We start from the raw sequence: 20,149 nt of genomic DNA, 5'->3' as shown, positions 1-20,149 counted from the left end.
TTCATCAAACTCCTTTTTCCTCAGGAGAAGGTCCACCATTTCAACCTCAAGCCTTTGCCTTTTCCGATCGACCTGGAACGCTCTTTATTCGATGTCCACTGTGGGTGGATTCTTGCTTTTCGGCATGGGCAGTTTCACTGTCCACGTGTATTCTATCTTCTCCTTCATTCCCCCTTGAGCACTTGTTTGCGTTGAGGGCTTCATCGGAGGTTTGCCTACATCCGTGACCTTTGGTCAGGACTTGTGCAGCTCCTTAAGTTTGTGCTGTCCTTCAGTTGTGTTTTTCGACAGTGAGGCTGCTATCCAAGACTTCCAGTCCAAGGACTTCACATCCAAGCCTTTCAGCAGTTTTGTTACCTTCTGCCGTCTACTTCCTTGATTCTTCCCTCTTTTGGACTTTAGCTGTGGCGTCTTTGATGACCGACTACCCTTGTTGCTCTGGTTCGGCCTCCTAGACAGTCTTAGTCTTCGCTGAATAGGCCAAGGTTTTTCAGGAATTTGTGCACCTTGTGGGTGCTAGCCATGGAGTGGGGAGCTACTCTTTGTCGGCATCGTACATGGATTGTCTTCTACACAAATTCAGCACAGGCTTTGCAATCTTCGTCCTGTAGTCCTCAGCAGACACAGATTGCAGACCTCATGTGAATCCCTCAGTGAGAACTTGTGGTGACAGTTGAGGGCAGAATTTAAAAGGGTTATTTTCCATGACCCTCTGGCTGCCTCTATCCTCTTTATTCTCCAGCCATGTGGTTATCACCTACGTGGTCTCCCATGGGGTCAAGAAGGCTGCCCTTCTCTTTTTGTGCGTTCTTACCATGACTTTTTCGCGTTCATCAGTGCTTTTCTGTTTATTCTACTGTTATTCCTAGCAATTCTTGAGAGCTCATTCGTCGTGCTTCCAGACCCAACGGCGGGAAAAAGAATCTGAAGATTCCCACGAGAAAGAAGATGGAAAAAAAAAATTCTGTACCCAACTACTAGATGGCGGAATAAATACACAGCATGTGAATCCCGAAAAGGATTCATGCTGCAAAACTATGAATTCACAAACATGGTATACTACTACCATTGCTCTGTATGCTAAACCCATGACATGGATAGTAGTCCACAGTCAGATAAATAAGGTCACGCTTGGTGCACCCCTCAAAGTCACAGGACATGTCCAGAACCTCACTCCTCTGAAGGGGTAGGCCTAGGCCTCAAAGCACACCCTAATGTAGTCCAGGATAACAGATACACGCAGATAATCAGGGAAGGGAAACAGGACTGTAGACGTGTAGGTGACATTCCCATCACAACAGACATTTCTGCAATTGCCCTAGTATGGAATATTTCATTTTGATTAAGGGTACTTTTATAGTGCACATCTAGTTCAGACGGGAAACTGAGCGCTGGATGCAACAACGCAGGTAGGAAATAATTTCTGCATTAAACATTTAACGTTGCAAGGTTTAAATAATGGGGAACTATTTTTCACCCCTAACATCCTGTGACATCTTGTGCATTGATAAAGGGGTGCATATCATCACTGTCACCACAAGGTAAAAAAAGGGGATAAAAAAATCAGACTGAAGGTCATGAATGGCTGTGCCCTCTTAAGGTGGAGTGGGAATACAGGTTATTATCCAGACATTTGAGAAAACTGTCCTAATACAGAATGATTTTTCCTAAAGGAGTACACCTCAGAAATTACATAATATGTAGAATATTACTAATTCACATGTAGCTCATGCCCAAACAACAAATTACTCTTCAGGCAAAACACATAAGAAAAGTAATTCCTGATCAGACTAAAACAGTAATATATTTCAAATGTAATCCTAAAATGACATTTAAAGCACTATACTCTCTAGGTAGACATTGCCCTAATCATTTACTGCAAAATCAGTCTAGGTAGAGACAGTTAAACAGTCTTGTACGGCCGAACATTTCACCGCATCATTCCACAAATACCAGAAATCCTACTCCTGAGGGAAGGAAGAGCAAACAGTTTATAAACGTCTGCCAAATGGAAGGAGAAAGCAGTGAAAAAGAACACACCTTTGCCAATGTGCCGCCTAGTGTTCTCAATTGTGGAATTGCGGTTAACGTTGGAGAGCAGCCCAAGGCAGAACCGGTTCTTATTGTTAGATGGGTCAGTGAAGCCATCTACCAGGACACTTGTGGAGGAGGCATGGAAGGCTTCGCCAACACGGTTGTTGAGTTCATAGTAGACAATGGAACACCAGTGCTTGGGTTCTTCATAAGCAACTGCTTGCACATCAACTAGGAGGAAGAAGACACCAATTGTGATTAATTGTTACTGCAATTAAAAATTTAATTAGAAGACAAACATACAAGCAATATTTTGTGGTTAGTGGGTAGAAAGGCAAAAGTAAATGTATTGAAAGGTAAAAAACAATTTGTGATTTATATGAAACATCCCTGCTGCCACCCACTTTCCGCAATGATGCTTCAGGCACTCCATGTTACTATGAAAGGGTGCATTATCACAAATTAGCAGGATTTTCCTACAAATATTTTACTCCAGGTTTAACAAAGGAAGAATTAATCCAGTTTCGTCACTGTCACTTTATTCTTTCAATACTAACATGTACAATATGGCAATCACTGAATGAATTAATTAAAATGAATACATACAAAAAGAAAGAAATTATACTTTAGTGGTGACTTTAACTCATAAATCCAAGGCAAGTTCCTATTCCCCCGCTGACGATTTACCCTACAATCTACTGCTAGGACAGGTAACTGCTTCTCAAAGCTATTCTTCAAAGCTGTGAACAGTTGGTATTAAACAAGTGCCAGCACCCAATATGAGGCAGTTGCAAGGTACACTCTACGTGTGCACATGCTGTCAATTTCACATTTTAACGTACCACCTATAAGTATAAAGAGGTTGTACCCCATAGCAGAGGAGTAAGCAGAAGGATGCTGGGAAGGGGAAATCGATCATTTGATTCAAGAGGCAGATTGCTGGCATTTACCTGGGCTTCCTGCTAACAGCATGAAAACATGCCTTGGTTTATATAACATAGCCAACATTCAAGGACCAAAAAATAAGACCAGGTATCAATAAGGTCCCTTAGCATCAGCATCCGTTTTCCTCAGCAGACTCCATGCCAAGGTTAATCATCCCTATGCTCTTGGACCTGGTCAGTTACTATTAAAATCTTGCAATATGTGCAGAACACTGCTCCCCATCACCAATATGGCATTCTACTGTCTCAGGCACTGCCAACTGGTGCATATCCTTGCCATCGTTCTGAGGTATCTGCACTTCCTGCTCCATACGGGTGGATGCCACCTTCTCTCTCCAATGAGGCAGCCATCGCCGCCCATGACAGAGCTGTTCCATACACTAACGCTGGAAACCATCTGGATGCACTGTACTGGTTTATCAAGGTCTCGATTATGGCGAGCCAAGAGTTTGGATTCTTCCACCTCTTAGCCTCTTTGAAGATATGGAGCTGAATAAAGACGGAAAGCATGAAACAGAAGCTGCAATCAAAGAACACATGGCACCTTTACCCAAGAGGGAAGTAGGGAGGGTCAAAGAAGGCGGCATGGTGAGTCTTTGCTTTGACTATAAAATACTGCCAAATGAAATGCAGGTCCTTAACTCATTGGTACCAACTTCACTAATATTGCTGGTCCAAGGTCGCAGAATTATATCTGCCATCAGGCCCTTCTTGTGCAAAGACAGCCTTGATGAAGGTTTGACAGTTTGTCTTGAAGGAGCAGGCCTCAACCCCAGACTGACTCAACAATTGGGATAGAAATGTCCCTTCTCAGTTCCTAAACAGATAGGATCTTGCAGGAACCGAGTCTTCTGGCAATGGCTGAATGCTGGTAATCTCAACTGGTGCTTCTACCCTCTGTGCAGTTACCTTTAATCGCTGTTTCCAGCTAGAAGGATGGTCCCTGGACTGTATGTGGAGGAGATTTGCAAACTCATGCATTTATCAACTCATACTTCCAGCGGAAGCGTAAGTCGAAGAACTGAATGATGATGAGCTGCTCTTGCTCTGCAAAGGCACCAACCAGTCGGTTTTTTAAAGGCCTTATTCCTATAGAGGAACATACAATGAACGTATACATGCCCAGGATGGCTTGTTCCCCAGACAGGGCAGTATCGCGCCCTGGGTGCGAGACAGCTGCTGCAAAACTACTTGCAGCAGAACAAAAAAATTCTGATTCCTCTGCGTAGTGCAACGAAGGATAGGGCAGGAGCTCCACCCCATGGAAATATGGGAAGAGGGTTTCACTTCACAATGATCTGTGAAAATCAAAGAACTGGCAAGGGCATACCCCTGCATACGAAAAATGGATGTGTCCGCATATTGAAAATCTAGCCATAAATAGAAGGTAATGGCTGTGCATGGCTCTGAAAAAATATTTTGAGAAGATGCGTTTCGCCCTCTTCACTAGGTGGCAAAATAGAACATTAGCAGGGAACAGGAGAGAGTAAAAAAAATAGGAGTAGGCATGACGTGTAAATTATATTACACGCACATATACATGCAACCATATTATTTACACTGAAATGCCACATTCAGGCATTGTGCATCCTCAAGCAGTTATTACCAAATTTAAATCTAAGACACTAAGATAGAAATGCAAGAATGTTGAACTCATTCTTTCGATTTTATAAAAATGCAACATTATACCCAGATGGCAGCCCAGATCATTATAAAATAATGTCTCCAAAAATATATTTTTTTTTAATCAATTTTGGTTGTCAGTATGTGGGTGGGAATTGTTCTGGAGGGGCAGGCAAACAGAAACAGATGCAAAATGTTCACTCTCGAGCACTTCATGAAAGGATGATTCTCTCAGAGGATGACGGGAAGGGGGCGCTGGTGCCAATCACAAAGTTGTAGCGATCATGAAAAGGTTTGTATCCAGCCAGTTGGCTAATGTTTCGGAGATTGTAGTGTTACAGTAAGGTGGGTTGGATAAATTGGAACCAGGACTTTGTGGAGTAAGTGAATGAGTGTGCACTGAGCAGGCGAATGGTAGTATAATGAACAAAGCCTAACTGGGTCAGATTGCACCCAGATAATAAGCAGACTAATCAGTTTCACATTAATTATTAGAACTATCTCGAAATACACTTAATTGTTTCAAGATGAGCCAATAGGTTAACAGATCCGGATCAGCCAGGCTGCTTGCACTTATGGAAACTTCATTAAGCGTCTCTTACAATGCGCTGTATCCTGCCTTGTACTTTGGATGGGGTGCAGACACTATGTGCTCTCTCACCTGCATGGAACGCTATGCATTGGGTACCAATCTCAGGTTGGGTTGCCTTCAAGACACTATGCATCACGTCAGACTATTGTAGTGCAGAGGTGCTTCTGCACTTATTCACGGAGCGGACTCTTTCTTGAAATCCTCCCTTCTCTGTAAAATACTGTTTGCATTGCATTCTGACTGCATAGGTCCATGCAAGAATCTCATGAGAATAGAACATGTGCGCAGAAACAGCTACCCACCCGAATAGTTATTTTACTGAATTCAGGTGCTAAACCTGGAAATTCTTGGACTTTGGTTTAATTTGCTCTGACTTACGGGTGAGAAAGCCTGACTCCAAGCAGTAGTTAAGTTTATCAGATGGCTCCAAGTCACTAAAGACGCAGAGCTCCCGTTCTGGGCATTTCATACACACATCCTTGTTATCCAGTGTGCGAGCTCAGTAGTGCCTACAACTCTTAAGATGCATTAGTTGACAAAGAAAAGCCCAGAATGGTACGGGGCTGGTGCACTCCGTTCTGGGCCACAGAGCCATCTGCTCAGTGGGGGGCGGCATCGTTCGTGGGTGGTGGGTGCACGAAGGGAAGGGGACTGGTGATGCAATGAGGGTGGAGATGGTGCGCAAGGTAAAAAAAAAAAAAGAAGAAGAAAATAAACACTTGCCTTGCCGCGCCAGGTCCCGCTCTCTGTTCTCCTCGTCGACTGAGGCACAGGAAGCACAGCCAGTCTCCCCTGACCAATCACAACACTGCAGTGCAGCGTTGGGATTGGTTTTGAGCGTCCTGGTTCGATGCTCAACCAGGGAATGGGGGCCTGGGCTTGTTCTCCGCGCAGATTGTAATGCAGCCTGCATGGAGAATGGGGAAAGTGCGCATGACTGGTTCGGGCGGCCGGAGAGGGCTGACCAAACAGTCATTTGCACTTAGGAGTGAGCAAACCACTCCTCCCCTGCCCTGCTCTGAGACCAGGCCAGCCCCGCCCACCTGCCTGCCACCCGCAAACTAAGCAGCTCAGAAACATAAAATGATAATAACGTAAAGTTATTATCAATTTATGACTTAAAAGAAGTGGGGCGACGCTCCTCTCCCATAGCAGAACCTCAGCCACTGCCGATGCATAAAGTGTAGGCAGCTGGATGGTCCTATGTTGCCTTTTTAAGCTCTGAATCAAAGGTTCACGGGCACAAACGCAGCAATCCTTAATTCACAAGTGTGCTGAAGAGAGGGCATCACGCAAAAAAATGAGAATTTGAAAGGAGAAAAAAAACCTATATTTTTAAATTTCTACTGGACGCACAAACCATAAGCAAGTACTCATTTATTTTAGAGAACCATAAAGTATTCAGCTTTCCTCTTATTTTCTGTAAGCACGAGAAATGATGCCTTCGGTAACAGTCAGCAAAAAAAAAGAAAAGAAAAAAAAACACCAAGACGGCAAAGCAGTAAAAAACTGTATGAATCAGGAAGCATGCACGAGGCGAGTTCCTGTTTGCCAAGGATGAACACCCCGGCTGTTCCCAAGGAGGGCTTGGTGGTGAGCAAGAGGTTATTTTACTTTCACACATCAGGATGCCAGGAAGAGTCAAGGCTAGCCTCTGCCACAGGTCTCGAGCTCCGGGAGAGGGCTTGCCAGCTGGCCATTCCTGCAGCATGAATCATATCTCTCTCACACAGATTTCACACCGGCTTCCTCGCACTGGCTTTAAGTCATGCAGAGCAGGTGTGTTTTGTCTCTCTATTCACAGCGTGGGCCAACAATGGAAACTACCCAACTCCACTGGCAGGATGTAGCTTGTTAAATCAAATCTCTTAAGGCCAGCAAAATCTCAAGCAGAACACGGGTTTGATCGCTTGTAACTAAACATTTCGGATAAGTTGACTTCATTGGAGCATTTTACAAACAGAATCTGGCCTTCAGGAGAAGAAAACGCAAAGTTTGCTCTACATGACAAAACTTAATAAAAAAAAAAAAAACACATAGCAAGCGGTTGCCATTCTAGGTTTTGCTTGCAAACACAGGATAGCGGAAACAGATGGAAGGAGACAGATGTCGCTGAACAAAGGAAAGACATCTAGGTTTCAGGCAAGACAATGAAACACTGTACTCTCATCAGATAAGGAAGAAGAAAACGAAAGTTGGGTCCATTGTTTGGCGGTGTTGCATGGGCTGCCTTGCGCCTGCAGAAGAGGGATGCGCCATTCCGGATAGGAAATTTAGACAGAGTAGCGCACCCAAAGGAGAGCTACGGGTTGTAGGTGCTATAATCTATGTGAGCAAAACCATACATTTGTATATATAATTCTACGTGTGAAAATACATCAAAATAGTTATTTATACGGGAAGGAGAGAGGTATAGCGATATAGGAATAGTGAAGCAATAAAAAAATGCTTTAAAAGAGGAGCACGAGATGTGGTCATTATACAGGAATGGGCTATTAATCATAGGGAATAAGAAATGTGACCAGGAGCAATATGTATAAGGTTTTCAAACACAACCACCTTAGAATAGTGGTAACTATAGAAATGTCAAAACCTCCCCAGCTTTAAGGCACGAATATAAAAACAAAAGGTAATACATACACTAGGGTGGTGTCCGTGAAAAAGCAGGATGTGTGGCCACCTAGTATACAGGCCAGTCCTCGGACTGCCTCAATGCTTTCTTTAATCATCCATATTAATGAGCATTGAACAGGGTTGGGTGGCAGGGGCTGAGGGCAATTTGACACCACAGAGCCTTATGAAACAGCCCACAACAGATAAATCAAGCTGTGCAACCACCTCCTCTTGCTTTCAGCACACAATAGCCAGCCTTGCAGTCTTGTGCCTATGGTGGCAGGATCTTCCATACGTTCACTTGGCATTCTATTAACTCAACATTAGTTCTCCTTACGAGTTCGCAAATAAAAGTAATTATTTTTAGACACGATAAGTCTAATCACTTTGCTTTCAATTGCCCGTCACTTGTAGCTTCAATCTATTAATTCAAGATTCTGTTGGCGCATGGGTGACAGCCCTTCACTCGTCTGCTCGTTTCACCTAAATTTGCCTGTTAAAAACTGCATCGCTTCCTGCCTGCAGGATGGAGCGCCTATGGTGTGTGCTCTTTGTCCGGGTTCAATGTTGTATAGCAAGATTTATATAGCACTTACTATACCCATGTGTGGTCCTGAAGCGCTTGCCTACACGGGAAAATGCTACACCATGTAGGGTGTTTGATTGGAGGCATGCAGTCTTTGTTTTGACCCTGTGTGGGAAACGTTTCCATGTTGTGCGTTAGAATCACTGAAGTGCAGTTATATGGGACACAACGCTTAGCACTGTGCTTGATGACTAAGTGTGAGAGACAGGGCCGCAGTGTATGGTTTTCACTAAGCTGGCAGCTTTGAATAGCTCCGCAGGTCCCTTTTTGATATTTCCTTTGTTCATAGTCCACCTAGCTGAAATATCTTGTTTAAAGTTCATGGTCATGAGCAGGCTTAAGGTAAAAAGGAGGAAATGGCAGAAAGAAGGGCTGGGGTGGACTCGTTAATATTATCCCAAAATCTGATTGTGCTGTAGTGTGCAGTTAGTCAGGACCTGCCATGGAGGTCTAAATTCAAGTCCTCCGGTGGCCAGAGAAGTGTGGTTGATCTCTTTAGATATTTCACGCCTGATCAGCTGGTAATGGATGGTTTACCGCTGTGGGCTAATACGCTACTTTATGACCCTTAGCAGTTTTGTTTTATGTGAATGTAACCGTAAAAGGAATTATTAGGAAGCCCGCATGAACTACAGTTGACTGTCTGTGGAGTGTTATGGTATTAGGTTTATTGTGTGCAATACAATGTATTGTGATTGCTTTAGATAGCAGTTACCACTCCCTGACGAGGCATTGTTGTGCTTTACGCTGGGCACCACGCTGCTCCAGGTCCCAAGATTCATCTTTTTTGTAGTTATTGTTGGTTATTGGGATTATTTGTATGCTCTACAGGAAACATGCAATGCCTTTACTCCTGTTTCTATGTGGTAGATTATATTAGTAGGACATTTGGTGTCTCTTTAGTGGGGGAGGGGGTATGCGAATTTCATGCATTGGTTGGCAGTATTAATAGACGAACTACAGGAGATTAGGCATTGTTAGGTTGCAGGGGTATGACTTTTAAAGGCAAGGTTGTAATCTTTGAACTAAGGTGTGGACAATTTGCAGAGATAGAAAAATAGGGGTTTTGGGTGGAGTGTTGTAGGCGAAGGTTACATGTATACGTTTGCCAGCAAATTTAATGTAGCGTCCTGATAAAATCTCTGTGTGGTGTGTGCGTGTGACAGCTTGTGGAATCCGAGATGAGAGGCAGAACGCTGGGGATGGGTGGACCAGTAACGAAGACTCTGCATCTTCATTACAACCCCTATTTGAGTAGCTGAGATAAAGGATAAAACACAGTATGAATGAACAGCTATCATGGTGAGGGAATTTGGCTCTACTTGCCATCAAGCCATCACTCTTGCACCAGGTCATGATATAAAGCCGGCAGTATAGGGATTGAAAAGCGAAATACAGAGAATACCATCTGAGATGTTTCAAATCTAGCTCAAGGTGGTCTACAGGGCCTTATCAGCTCTGCTTGAACCCTGGATACCTACTTTGACCAAGATTACTTACTTCTGAATCTTATGACTAATGCACTCAGAGGGCCCTAAAGTCACTACACACAGGCGCAGTGAGCTGCAATCTTGGCAGGACTGAGGTGCAAAAGTAAGGGGCTATTAAGGATGCTACGGAGTCATACATGTGAGGGGCAAATGAGGTAGATTGGTAGAGCCGCTCGCAAGGGTTCTGTTTCCAACACAGTAGAGGGGTGAAGCGGGTCAGGACTGAGTTGCATCGTTACCGAGCTGCTTGTAGGTGCTCTGGAACAGCAGGATAATGGAGCTGCATGTCAGGATAGAGGTGCATTGACTGAGCAGTTCAAGAGGGCCACACAATTGCAGTAGGAGAGGGACAGGCCTTGTGCTAACTGAACCACATAATTAGATTTTCGTTTAACAGCTTATATTATTCTGGGTGATGTAACCTCGATCCACTTGAAAACAATGATTTGTAAAAGCCCATGACAGCGGAACGGGCTGGCCCTTGTGACCCTCGGAGCATCTGGTAATGAATGATGCTACCAGGGAACCAGCAGTATGACCATGACTTCAGGAGGGGCGTCTCTCTCCAGAACGGCATGTGATGCAATTTTCTTCAATGACATATCAAATGCCAAAGTCACATAATATAATTTCCAGAGCCATAACCCCTATTCGTAATTTTGATACCCGATTAAAAAGGCTGCCTGTTTATCCTCACAGAACGCTAGCAACAGTATAGCTTTGCCCTGAGCATTCTTCTTTTATCACCTGAAGGCAAAATGTGCCTGGTGAATCTGCATTTTTATTGATAAAGTCAGTAATCTACACAGCTTCAATAATGAAAAAATAAAGACACCTCCGGTATCTTCATGTATGCCATCATTCTTTGTTATTAAACGCTATCAATAATTAAGGTTTCTAAACATGGTTTACCTCCTCGATTGCTGACTTCTGGGGGCATTGGTGGAGCCATCATGTTCGTGTCCATTGGTTGGGACCCATCCTGCGTCATCTGGTCTTCGGGCGGCATGTACGCAGGGGGCGGAGTATCCGCTAAAAGCAGGAAGCAGAGGGTGAGACAAGCGACTCTTATTACAAGACACTGCACATTAGATTCAGTTAGGCACGATTGGATTACAGCCGCACAGTGCACTGGTGAGATGATCTGCAGCCCTTTGTTTGCAGTTTCCTGTGATTAAGCACTTGAGCAGACCACAATTTTCTATTTTTAAAAATGCATGTCATTTTGTTTTACAAACAGAAAGTAGATGCACACTGCAATAAGAACACCACAGTACCTTATGGAAAAACACGCTGCTTGCAGGATTGAACCATTAATATAGAAGGGGGTGTAGATATGGTTTCAATGATTAGCAGTTTGAGGTACGACAGGAATTAATGTAATACACTGCCAGGGAAAGATATGTATATCCTCCATCTTGTGCCATGCTAAACCAGGAGAGTCCAAAATGGATATGACTGGCCCTAGTATCAGATTCTCACAACACAGTCTTACTGCCTGCCATACATGTGCCTCACACTCACTGCACACATAAACTCAATCCGCAAATAGAATGTTAGCGCAAGGTTCCGGTGTATCGTCCTGCTGTTGCATAGTACAGGAACCACAAGGGACACCACTCCTGAGCACAGAGGAAAACGTCTGGTCATAGCAACGCTGCCAACATTGCTTTATGTAGGTCACCCAGATCACAGACAGTAGTCGAATGCCCACTATGAGGGCCCAGTTAGCTGGTCCTCCAGGTCATAGAACAGGTTCTGAAGGTCATATTAACGGGTACAGGCCGAGGCCTGTGTGCACATGCTGGATTAGCGCGAGCCAGGGCCAAACAGTCAGGACACCAGCTTCACATGTAGTTTGGCACTCAGGGCAAGGGAATACGTATGTTTAGCATGTAAAGGACATTCCTGTCTCAACAGCCTGCAAACACAAGCATGCACAAATGATCAGAAATTATTTGTGCTATGTCTATAAACAACCTATCTTTTCTTTTCCTCTTCTGCCCTGTTTTTTTTTTTATTACCAAAGCATGTGGTGATGCGGTTTATTAAATCCCCAATCTTTTCATGTTAGCGTCAAGCGGCGCTGCAATCTTGGAGAACAAAAAAGATACAGCATGGATACAGGAGGCACCGAAAGAGGGAGGGTACACGGAAATAGTGCACAAATACTCTCTGTGCATTTGTGCCCAGTTATATATACAGCTTGCACTAGCACAATAAAGGAACCTATTGGCTCTGTCTTGTTTCATACATTTCCTCGAAGAGTATGCCACAGGTTTCAAAGCATAATGAGGCAATTAGTTAGCAGACACTGAAAAGAGTATCGGACAAACAAAAAAAAGAGCCCAACATTGACTACATGTAAGCATTAAGGTGCCATATGTCCAGAGGGTACACGTGGATTGTGCAAGTGTCTCTCTGTGTTGGATTACTGCTTTCAAACTCGTCGAGTCAGAATAAAACTAAACTTTGCATGGTTCCCCCAATGGACCACAGCAAGGTCTCTGCCTTGAATACATTCAGGCTCTTGAACTGCCTCCATCTATTCACACTGAATACATCTCTCAAACCTTGAAGCCTCATGTCAACAAATTCTGAAAAATAAGAAGAAATGTGGCCAATAAATCTGTTAAGGGAAAGAAATACAGAAATATCTTCTCAGCAATGACCCAATGAAATGACTACTGAGCAACAGATTCAAATTATTTTAGTAGTACAATAGAATATGGATGGAGCTGGAAGGGAGGCGTACTGACTGGACCCGTCAAAAGAGCCAAGAACAAGCAACAGGTCTGTATGTGGACAAAGACATTTGGCTGAAGGTATTAAAAATAGTACTGCATCACTTCCTATGCACCCTCCATAACCACATGCCCCCATGCCTGTACACATTACAGGAGCAAGTCCACGCCACTACCTTACACCTGCGTCTCCAAGACAACCAATAACTCCACTACCTACACCATTACCAACACACGATACCAGCACCTACATCTTACTTCTCGCTCATACACCACCACAGTCATACTAATGGCAAAAGTGCAGTATACAAACAGCACTTTAGTTAGTGCCCAGGATTTTGGTTCACTGAAGCTTAAAGATGGCCCAATTGTTGACAAGCTGAAGGGGCAAACCAAGCTATAGGTGTTTCTATACCTTATCTATTCTGAAGGTACTGAATTTACATGGGAAGCTATGTTCCTTAGATAGAGAGCCCTTTTGCTGAACTGACCTGGACTCGGAGCTGCAAGTAATCGTTCTACATTCTTAGCCTGGTAAGCAGGGCCCAGTCACCACCTGCAACTGTGGTCACCCCCTCTAGAGGTATTAAGAAAAATAAACAGCACAAAACATTGGCATGTGTAGAGGATGGGCATCGGGGACACAATTTTCTAGGAGTTATAGTGCAATGCTGAGCATCACGGCAGAGGGCGGGAACTGTCATACAGACAAACTTTCAACAGATGTGGTTTGAAAATAAAAATATGTCTGATTTTTAGTTTTCATGTGTTTATTAGCGGCTTGGTTGATGACCAACATAGAGTAAAGACCCAATCAATGTATTTACTGCATTTCTTTCTTACAGCACCCACGTATTGGCTATCAGCCATTTCAGACTGCTTCAAGATGCTTGGGAGAGCAAAAGGAAGCAGCGCAGGAAGAGGATTTGAAGTGAAGATCAACTGAGCGTGATGTGGAGGACAAGGGGTTAACAGAATTAAAGACGAGTGGAGTGGGATGAAGTAATCAGTCAGAGATGGGAGTGGCTGCACAATAGGCGAATAGAAGCAGCAACTGAGAGAGCTGGAGATACAGCAGATTTCTTAAAAAAGGATCGAGTCAGAAAGACATTTTGGCTCACTGCAGCACTGGGTGTGACGGGGCTTCATATAATATCCCTTTTCATAAAAAAAAAAGAAACATACTCGCATAATCATTTTTTCTAGTTTAACCCCTGATCGCCAGGAAAATACACAAAAAGGGTTCAGTGCATGGCTCCTAACCAGAGAGGTTGGGGGGTACCCTTGCACAGCACAGAGCCACAGCACAGAGCCACAGCCCAGTTATGCAGTGACTTAGTTCTCTGGGACCAGGGTCTGCCATGGGTTCCATCGACACCACGGTCACCTGGACACCAGGGAAAGCTAGGGCCCTGCAAGTACAGCCTAGAAAAGATGCATCAACCCCTCACCTTCCTGCATCAAGGCCAGGGGTGCGATTACCAACAATCATGCTGGCATCTTGTTAAACATTATGAGAAGCAGGACACGAGGGGAGCTTAAGAGGCAGTGGATCGACAGGAAAGTGTGCATTGTTGGGGGGGGGGGGGGGGTACTTAAAACACAATAGTTTTCAAACAAACTACGTTTTAAGTCAGAAACAATAGAGTGTGTGCGTATTTTTGTCTGTGTGCGCATGTGAAAATCCAGGGCAAAATCCGACAGACCGCTCACCATACCAGACTGAAAGCACCTGTACCCAACTATTTACCATGAGACACATTGAGGGGGACATCACACCCCCCTGAAGCGATGCTCCTGATCAAGGTCGGGTAAGTCAATAACATTTATTGTGCAGGTATGCTGGTGGCCTTCATCCAGTTACAAAGGGTTTGTCTTGCTCACGGGGCTAGGGCCACCTCAGTGCCTGGGGAATCTGGGCAAGCCATATGGTTGGAGCCAGCCCACTGTATATAGGTAATGACTCCCCAACTCTGACTACACTGTGGAGGGAGAGAAAGTTTGAGATATGATGTGCTTCTGAACCAGTTGAGCACCTCTGGCAACAGCAATTAGGAAATTCTTCCGAGTGGCTTTAGCCCATGGATTGAGCTCCAGACTTCATTAATTTGGCAAAAGAAGAAAAAATGGCACCAGAATGGCAGGTTTCCATTTTGGTAAAATACCAAAATTTTAAACATTTCCATAAAATGAATAACACATTTTGTGAAAATAAAGAAAAAGGAATCCTAGGTTAGTTATCTAAGAACCAAAAATTCAAAAGTCTGGCATTTTCTATGTAATTAGCCAGTGTACTAAAATGTTAAATGGATGGGAAATGGGAAGGGGAGTTTGAGCCGACTAAAAGACAAATAAAAAACCACAACTGAGCCACAAGGAGTCGCCCCCCCCCCCCCACTTCACCCACAAGATTAGAATGAAAACCAGAGGGCTAATAGGAAGAAAGAAGAGCTGCACAATAAATACAAGATACCAGGGATGAGGAAGCTGTTTGGAGGTAGGAGTAAAAAAAAAAAAAGTTGCGAAGAAAAAATGCAAGGGAGGAAAATTCAGGAGAACTAAATACAGAGGCAAGTAGAATAATGTGTATGGGAGGCTTTTAACATGTTAATAAATAAAAAATAAAATAAGAGGTAGAATAGAGGAGGATGTCAGAGTCAGGGCATTTCTGCAGTATACCGGAATACAGAGCAATTGGAGTGGCCCAGGAAAAAATAAGGTGTGGGGGGCATTTATTATGCCATTTATCTCTTAAAAAGATTACAGAAATTGGTTTGTGAGAAAACTCTTCAGTATAGGTTTCCATCAGCCCGTTTTCGGTTTTGAACAGAGACAAATGGTGTAAGTGACACCACAGGGACAGCCAGCAAAGGGGTGGACTCCTGCTGACGTCCACCGGTCTCTTTGGAGTCTTCTGACAAGGCCCCAGATATTCCTCTTAAATCGACTCGCTCAGGAAAGGAGCTGCTGCTGGGGAGAAGCTCCTCGGCCCTGGGGGCTTCTCAGCTTCCTGCCACCGTGCCTTAGGGTGCCTGGAAACTGCGGTGCATCCTCCTGCGGCAGGACAGATGTCACTGCCCTCACTCTAGAGAGGCTAGTTGTGAGTGGCACTTTGCCTTTCATAACCAGCCTGACCTCCTGTGCCTACTGTATTTATACTCCGAACAGCCTGCAGCTGCCACTACACTAATAATCATCTCGGCCAGCCCCATTGAGAGCCAGGCAACGGCATGCCCCAGCACCGGATAAGTGCAGGTATCCGTCAGCGCAACATCTCTCCTGTAGCCATCTCCCAACCTGCCAGCCAGTCTTCCTGCATGCTCGCTTTCAGTCCGGACTGCGCCAACCAGACGGTGGGGGCCCATGGTTATCCAAATACCCTGGTGGCGTCGTTACACACAGACGGCTCTAAACATAACCGGGAAAACCTAGTCAATGTGGGCAGATTATGTTTTTTTTTATATTTACCAGGTTATCTCGATGCTCCAACCCCCTACGCATTGTGCCTACCAGCTCTTGCACAAGCACGGTCACAATACAACACGGTACAGACTCAAACCACAAGGGTTGATTTTATCTTCTTTGAACATGCACATTCATATTACCCAAGCACGTGCGGTTTGACACCAGTCTTGTGAAAGCAAACCCTGTTGTTACATACACTTGTGTAGGTTCTTGAACAAGACAAATTTTGACCTTACTTGTAGATCAAAAGTCAAAAAGCGTTCTTTATTGCTTTTGCATAAAAGAAGCATTAATAAATGGCATGCAAACATCACCATCTGCTTGGGGGTTAGTAGACAAATGCTGAGGTCCTTTTCCTGGGACTGCTGGTGAAAACTGGTCACACGGGATGACATCACCACTGTGGCGCATGGATTCCATTGGTGGGGTCATCCCCCAAGGGGTCATTATTATTCTGAGCAACCATTACACATTGTTGACCCTATGACTGAACTCCTTTCCTGGTGGAAAATGTGCAGCAAAATACAGTTCCATCCAAAAACAGCAACTGTGTATAAATTCTATCGAATGTAGACTTTTTCAACCCTGTGAAATGACAGCAATCCTTGTGGAATACAGCTGGTTTAATAATGAACACAAGGAAATGTGTACAGAAGGTAGTCCGTTTTTGTACTAGCCTGCAGCAATATTGCATTCGAGGATTAAAGGAGGAACAACAATAAGGCAATCGTCTTTTTTTCTTCACAAATCACTTTTTTTTTTTTTTTTTTTTTTTTTTAAATCAGACCACGTGCTTTCTTCATATAGCTCTTTTCACTATCCCAAATTCAGTTTTGTACTAATGTAACAGGTGTTTGTAGTGGGACAGCCCCCTTACACTACCCTTCAAACCTCCCAGCAGCAGTTCCTATATCTAGTCAGGATCTGCCTCTTTACTCATAAATGTGTAGATACTTAATGCAGTTGGGTCTATCTAACAATTGTACTGACGCATTTTTTGTGAATACAAGTTTAGGAATACACAGCCCACATGTTCACATAAGTCTGTATTAAATTTAGAAAAATGGAAGAAAGTATTTTCCAGACACGCCAAAGTGGGTGGTACAAGTCCGAGCACAGAAAAAACAAGCATTTGCAATGCAATCGGTCTCGCCTTTGGGACCTTATATGCATTTAGCTATGCAGCACATTAGCCTGGGTGCTGAAACATCGACTGTTCTTTAACATGTAGGGAAAGTAAGCACAAAACTGCGTGACACGCCAGGTATGGGAACACCTGGAGAGCATTATTGCCTTTCAGCGGTAAATGGTATAGTCCAAAGCTCTGTTTTTAATATCAAATCAGGGCCTTCCGTGGTCATATCACTGAAAATACAAAATTTGAAAAAAATATTGTCTACGGGTGCTTGTGGAAGACCATTTCTATGGACTGGAATCTACAGAATGCTAAAGTGATTCTGGTATTTTACTGACCTCTGTTGGTCGTTTTCTATCAAGAAAGTTAAATAGAGGCAGTTGCCAGAAAAATAACAAAAAGAAGGTCCCTCAGCAGAAAGCAATTCTGGTTTTCTACTGACCTCTACTGATCGTTTTCTATCAAGACAGTTAAATAGAGGCAGTTGAACAGAAAAAAAGTCCCTAGGCAGAAGCAGACAAGTCCTGGGGCTGATCTCCAGAGCCAAAAAGTACATACACATTTCAGTATCCAAGCACCAACGTTGGCTTTATCCCAAGCCTCTTACACGGTGGGCTCACGGCAGGGGTAGCCACCCCCACAATATCCAACAAAATCACCAATGCGTGTCTCCTACAATCCAGGAATACAAAAACACCGGAGCCGTGGCCTCTATCCAAAGTGCGATTTATTTGGTCGACACTACGTCCGACGCGTTTCGGAGTTAAACACACTCCTTCTTCACATAAGTATATACTAAAGTATATACAAGAGGTCTCGATTGCTCATCCTAAAAACCATCTCTGCTATTACATTGCCTGGGACCTGAAGGACAAGAAGTGTTAAATCCTTTACCATAGTTGCAGTAGGTCGAAATAAAAATGAGGTATGGATTAAGAAATTATACTTGCACTCAAGGACGGCTGCTTCCCAGGAACGTTGGAGCCACCCGCACCTCCCCCACACACACTTGTGCTTGATGATTGTCTCTTGCACTATTTCCTCATGCACGAAAATGTTATTACTTTCTCCTCGGCGCGAGTTTCCTGAAACTGGCTTTCAGTTTCAATATTTCTCCCCAGGTAACTGCACAAGCGCAGGGAGCACATGCCGGTCAACCGCCCATCGTCTATAGTGGAGGACAATGACTCCCCTTGCAGTTTCCCATTGCATTGCAGCAGGACCCATTGCTGTCAATTTTAATCCTACATCGGGTGCAGGACGCCGCAGCCCGGGATTAAAATAGGAGGCAGGTACAGGTCTCCTTTTCTCCTCCTCAGATACACCTTTAACTCTCATGTCACAGGATGGGGTTGGATTTGTGACAGCTGTAACGCTAACTTAAAATGAGCGCTGGCACTTTCTAAATAGCCTCTTCCCTTGCACGTGGATTTTAACTCGAGTCTCCCAACTACGTCATAACATTTTATCTGGCAGTGCAGGGGAAGATTTAACTACTGCAAGGTGAGTTAATTTCCACATTGAGATCTCTGGCGAAGTTTCGTTGTTAATTATATGAAACGGTTTGCAGCCAAGACAAACAAAAGTTAAAATCTAGTTTGAGTTTTATTTATCATTGGGTTGGGTCTTAAGAAGAAGGGAAGTGCCATGTTAAGGAACAAAATGAGCACTGCATGCTAAACAGTTCTGTTTTTTCTTAAGCGAACACTTTAATTAGCGAGACTTTGCTATAGGAAAGTAGCGTGGCTCTTGTATGCAAGCACCCCTTATACCTTGCACGAAACCCAATCCTACTGTGCTCTTCGGAGTACTTAATTTCAATTTGTTACAATGAGATGGGTGTCTGTTACATTTTGTGTGCTATTTGCCGTGCCAAGTTCTGCGTGTAGCTTGAGGGATGATCTGTGTAATTAAAACTCATGCAGCTGCACTGCTTCTGTGTGTCATGCAAGCTTTCACTGTTGCGACATGAGCGGAGCACAGGTGAATCAGTGAAGATGGCACTTCTGCCTTTGGTGAACTCATTCTGTGTGTGAGGAAAGCTTGTTTTGCTGTTGACCTATACAATACCTGTTTGCGTTTAGTAAAGCATGCAGTGCTTCTCACAGAAAAAAAAAACAGCCGATATTTGGAGCAATAAATCTATTTAGAAAATATTTCACACTGATATTTCAATGATCAACCTTGCTAATTTTGAGACCATTATGTCTAGTGGTATGGAATATGCAAAGCAAACACAAGGAGATGATGCACGGAGTGCTGAATCTTTTCAGACACTCATCCCCAGTCACAGATCTGGGTTGAATCCATCATCGTTCTTTAGCTCACTTCACCACCCCAGTTCAGACCCAGCTATATGCAAATCAGTTTTGACCCTGTGCCTCATGGGAAAAGTCCAGCCCGAACGGCCAAGCCAGTTCTTCCCTGGACCGGAGACAAGCATCCTGGGACCGGTTTCGGGCTAACACTCCTCATCAGCCAGGCTAGCTTAAATCCAGTGGCAAAGTGAGCAAGGGATCCACGTCTGGGCATACCCTGCCAACTTAGGACGTACAAAGCAAACACAAGGAGATGATGGAAGGAGCGCTGAAATGCTTCTGACACCCCCAGTCACAGATCTGGGTTGAATCCATCATCTTTCTTTAGCTCACTTCGCCCCCACCACTTTCAAAGTTCACCCGCCAACACTGCTGGAACCACTTGCCAAAGGTGACTGTAGTATTGGAACAGTTTCCTTTTGATGAAATGATGCAAAGAAGGACAAGACAGTGGAGGGTTATGTAAATGGTTTAGGGACGTGGACAACCACTTGCAAGTATACCGTCAGTCTTGAAGAAATTATTAGACATGAATTTATGCTGGGGTCTGACAATGAGATGGTCTGGGAGGATCTATGGGTGTGTGATGGTCTCTTTCCAACTGT

At 44.0% G+C, this 20,149-nt stretch overlaps 1 protein-coding gene across 1 annotated transcript in view; it reads right to left on the bottom strand.

The window, feature by feature from the left end:
* SMAD1 (SMAD family member 1) overlaps positions 1-20,149 on the bottom strand; it is a 155,307-nt gene that overhangs the window by 20,957 nt on the left and 114,201 nt on the right. The window contains exons 4-5 of the mRNA XM_085641619.1: positions 10,795-10,914; positions 2,041-2,265 (exon numbers count right to left, since the gene is read on the bottom strand). Of these exons, the coding sequence (XP_085497745.1) occupies positions 2,041-2,265; positions 10,795-10,914 (345 nt within the window). The remainder of the gene's footprint in view (positions 1-2,040; positions 2,266-10,794; positions 10,915-20,149) is intronic.

The sequence above is a fragment of the Triturus cristatus genome, chromosome 2_2, assembly GCF_964204655.1.
Source record: "Triturus cristatus chromosome 2_2, aTriCri1.1, whole genome shotgun sequence".
Taxonomy (NCBI): domain Eukaryota; kingdom Metazoa; phylum Chordata; class Amphibia; order Caudata; family Salamandridae; genus Triturus; species Triturus cristatus.
This window is presented reverse-complemented; position numbering and strand designations above follow the sequence as displayed.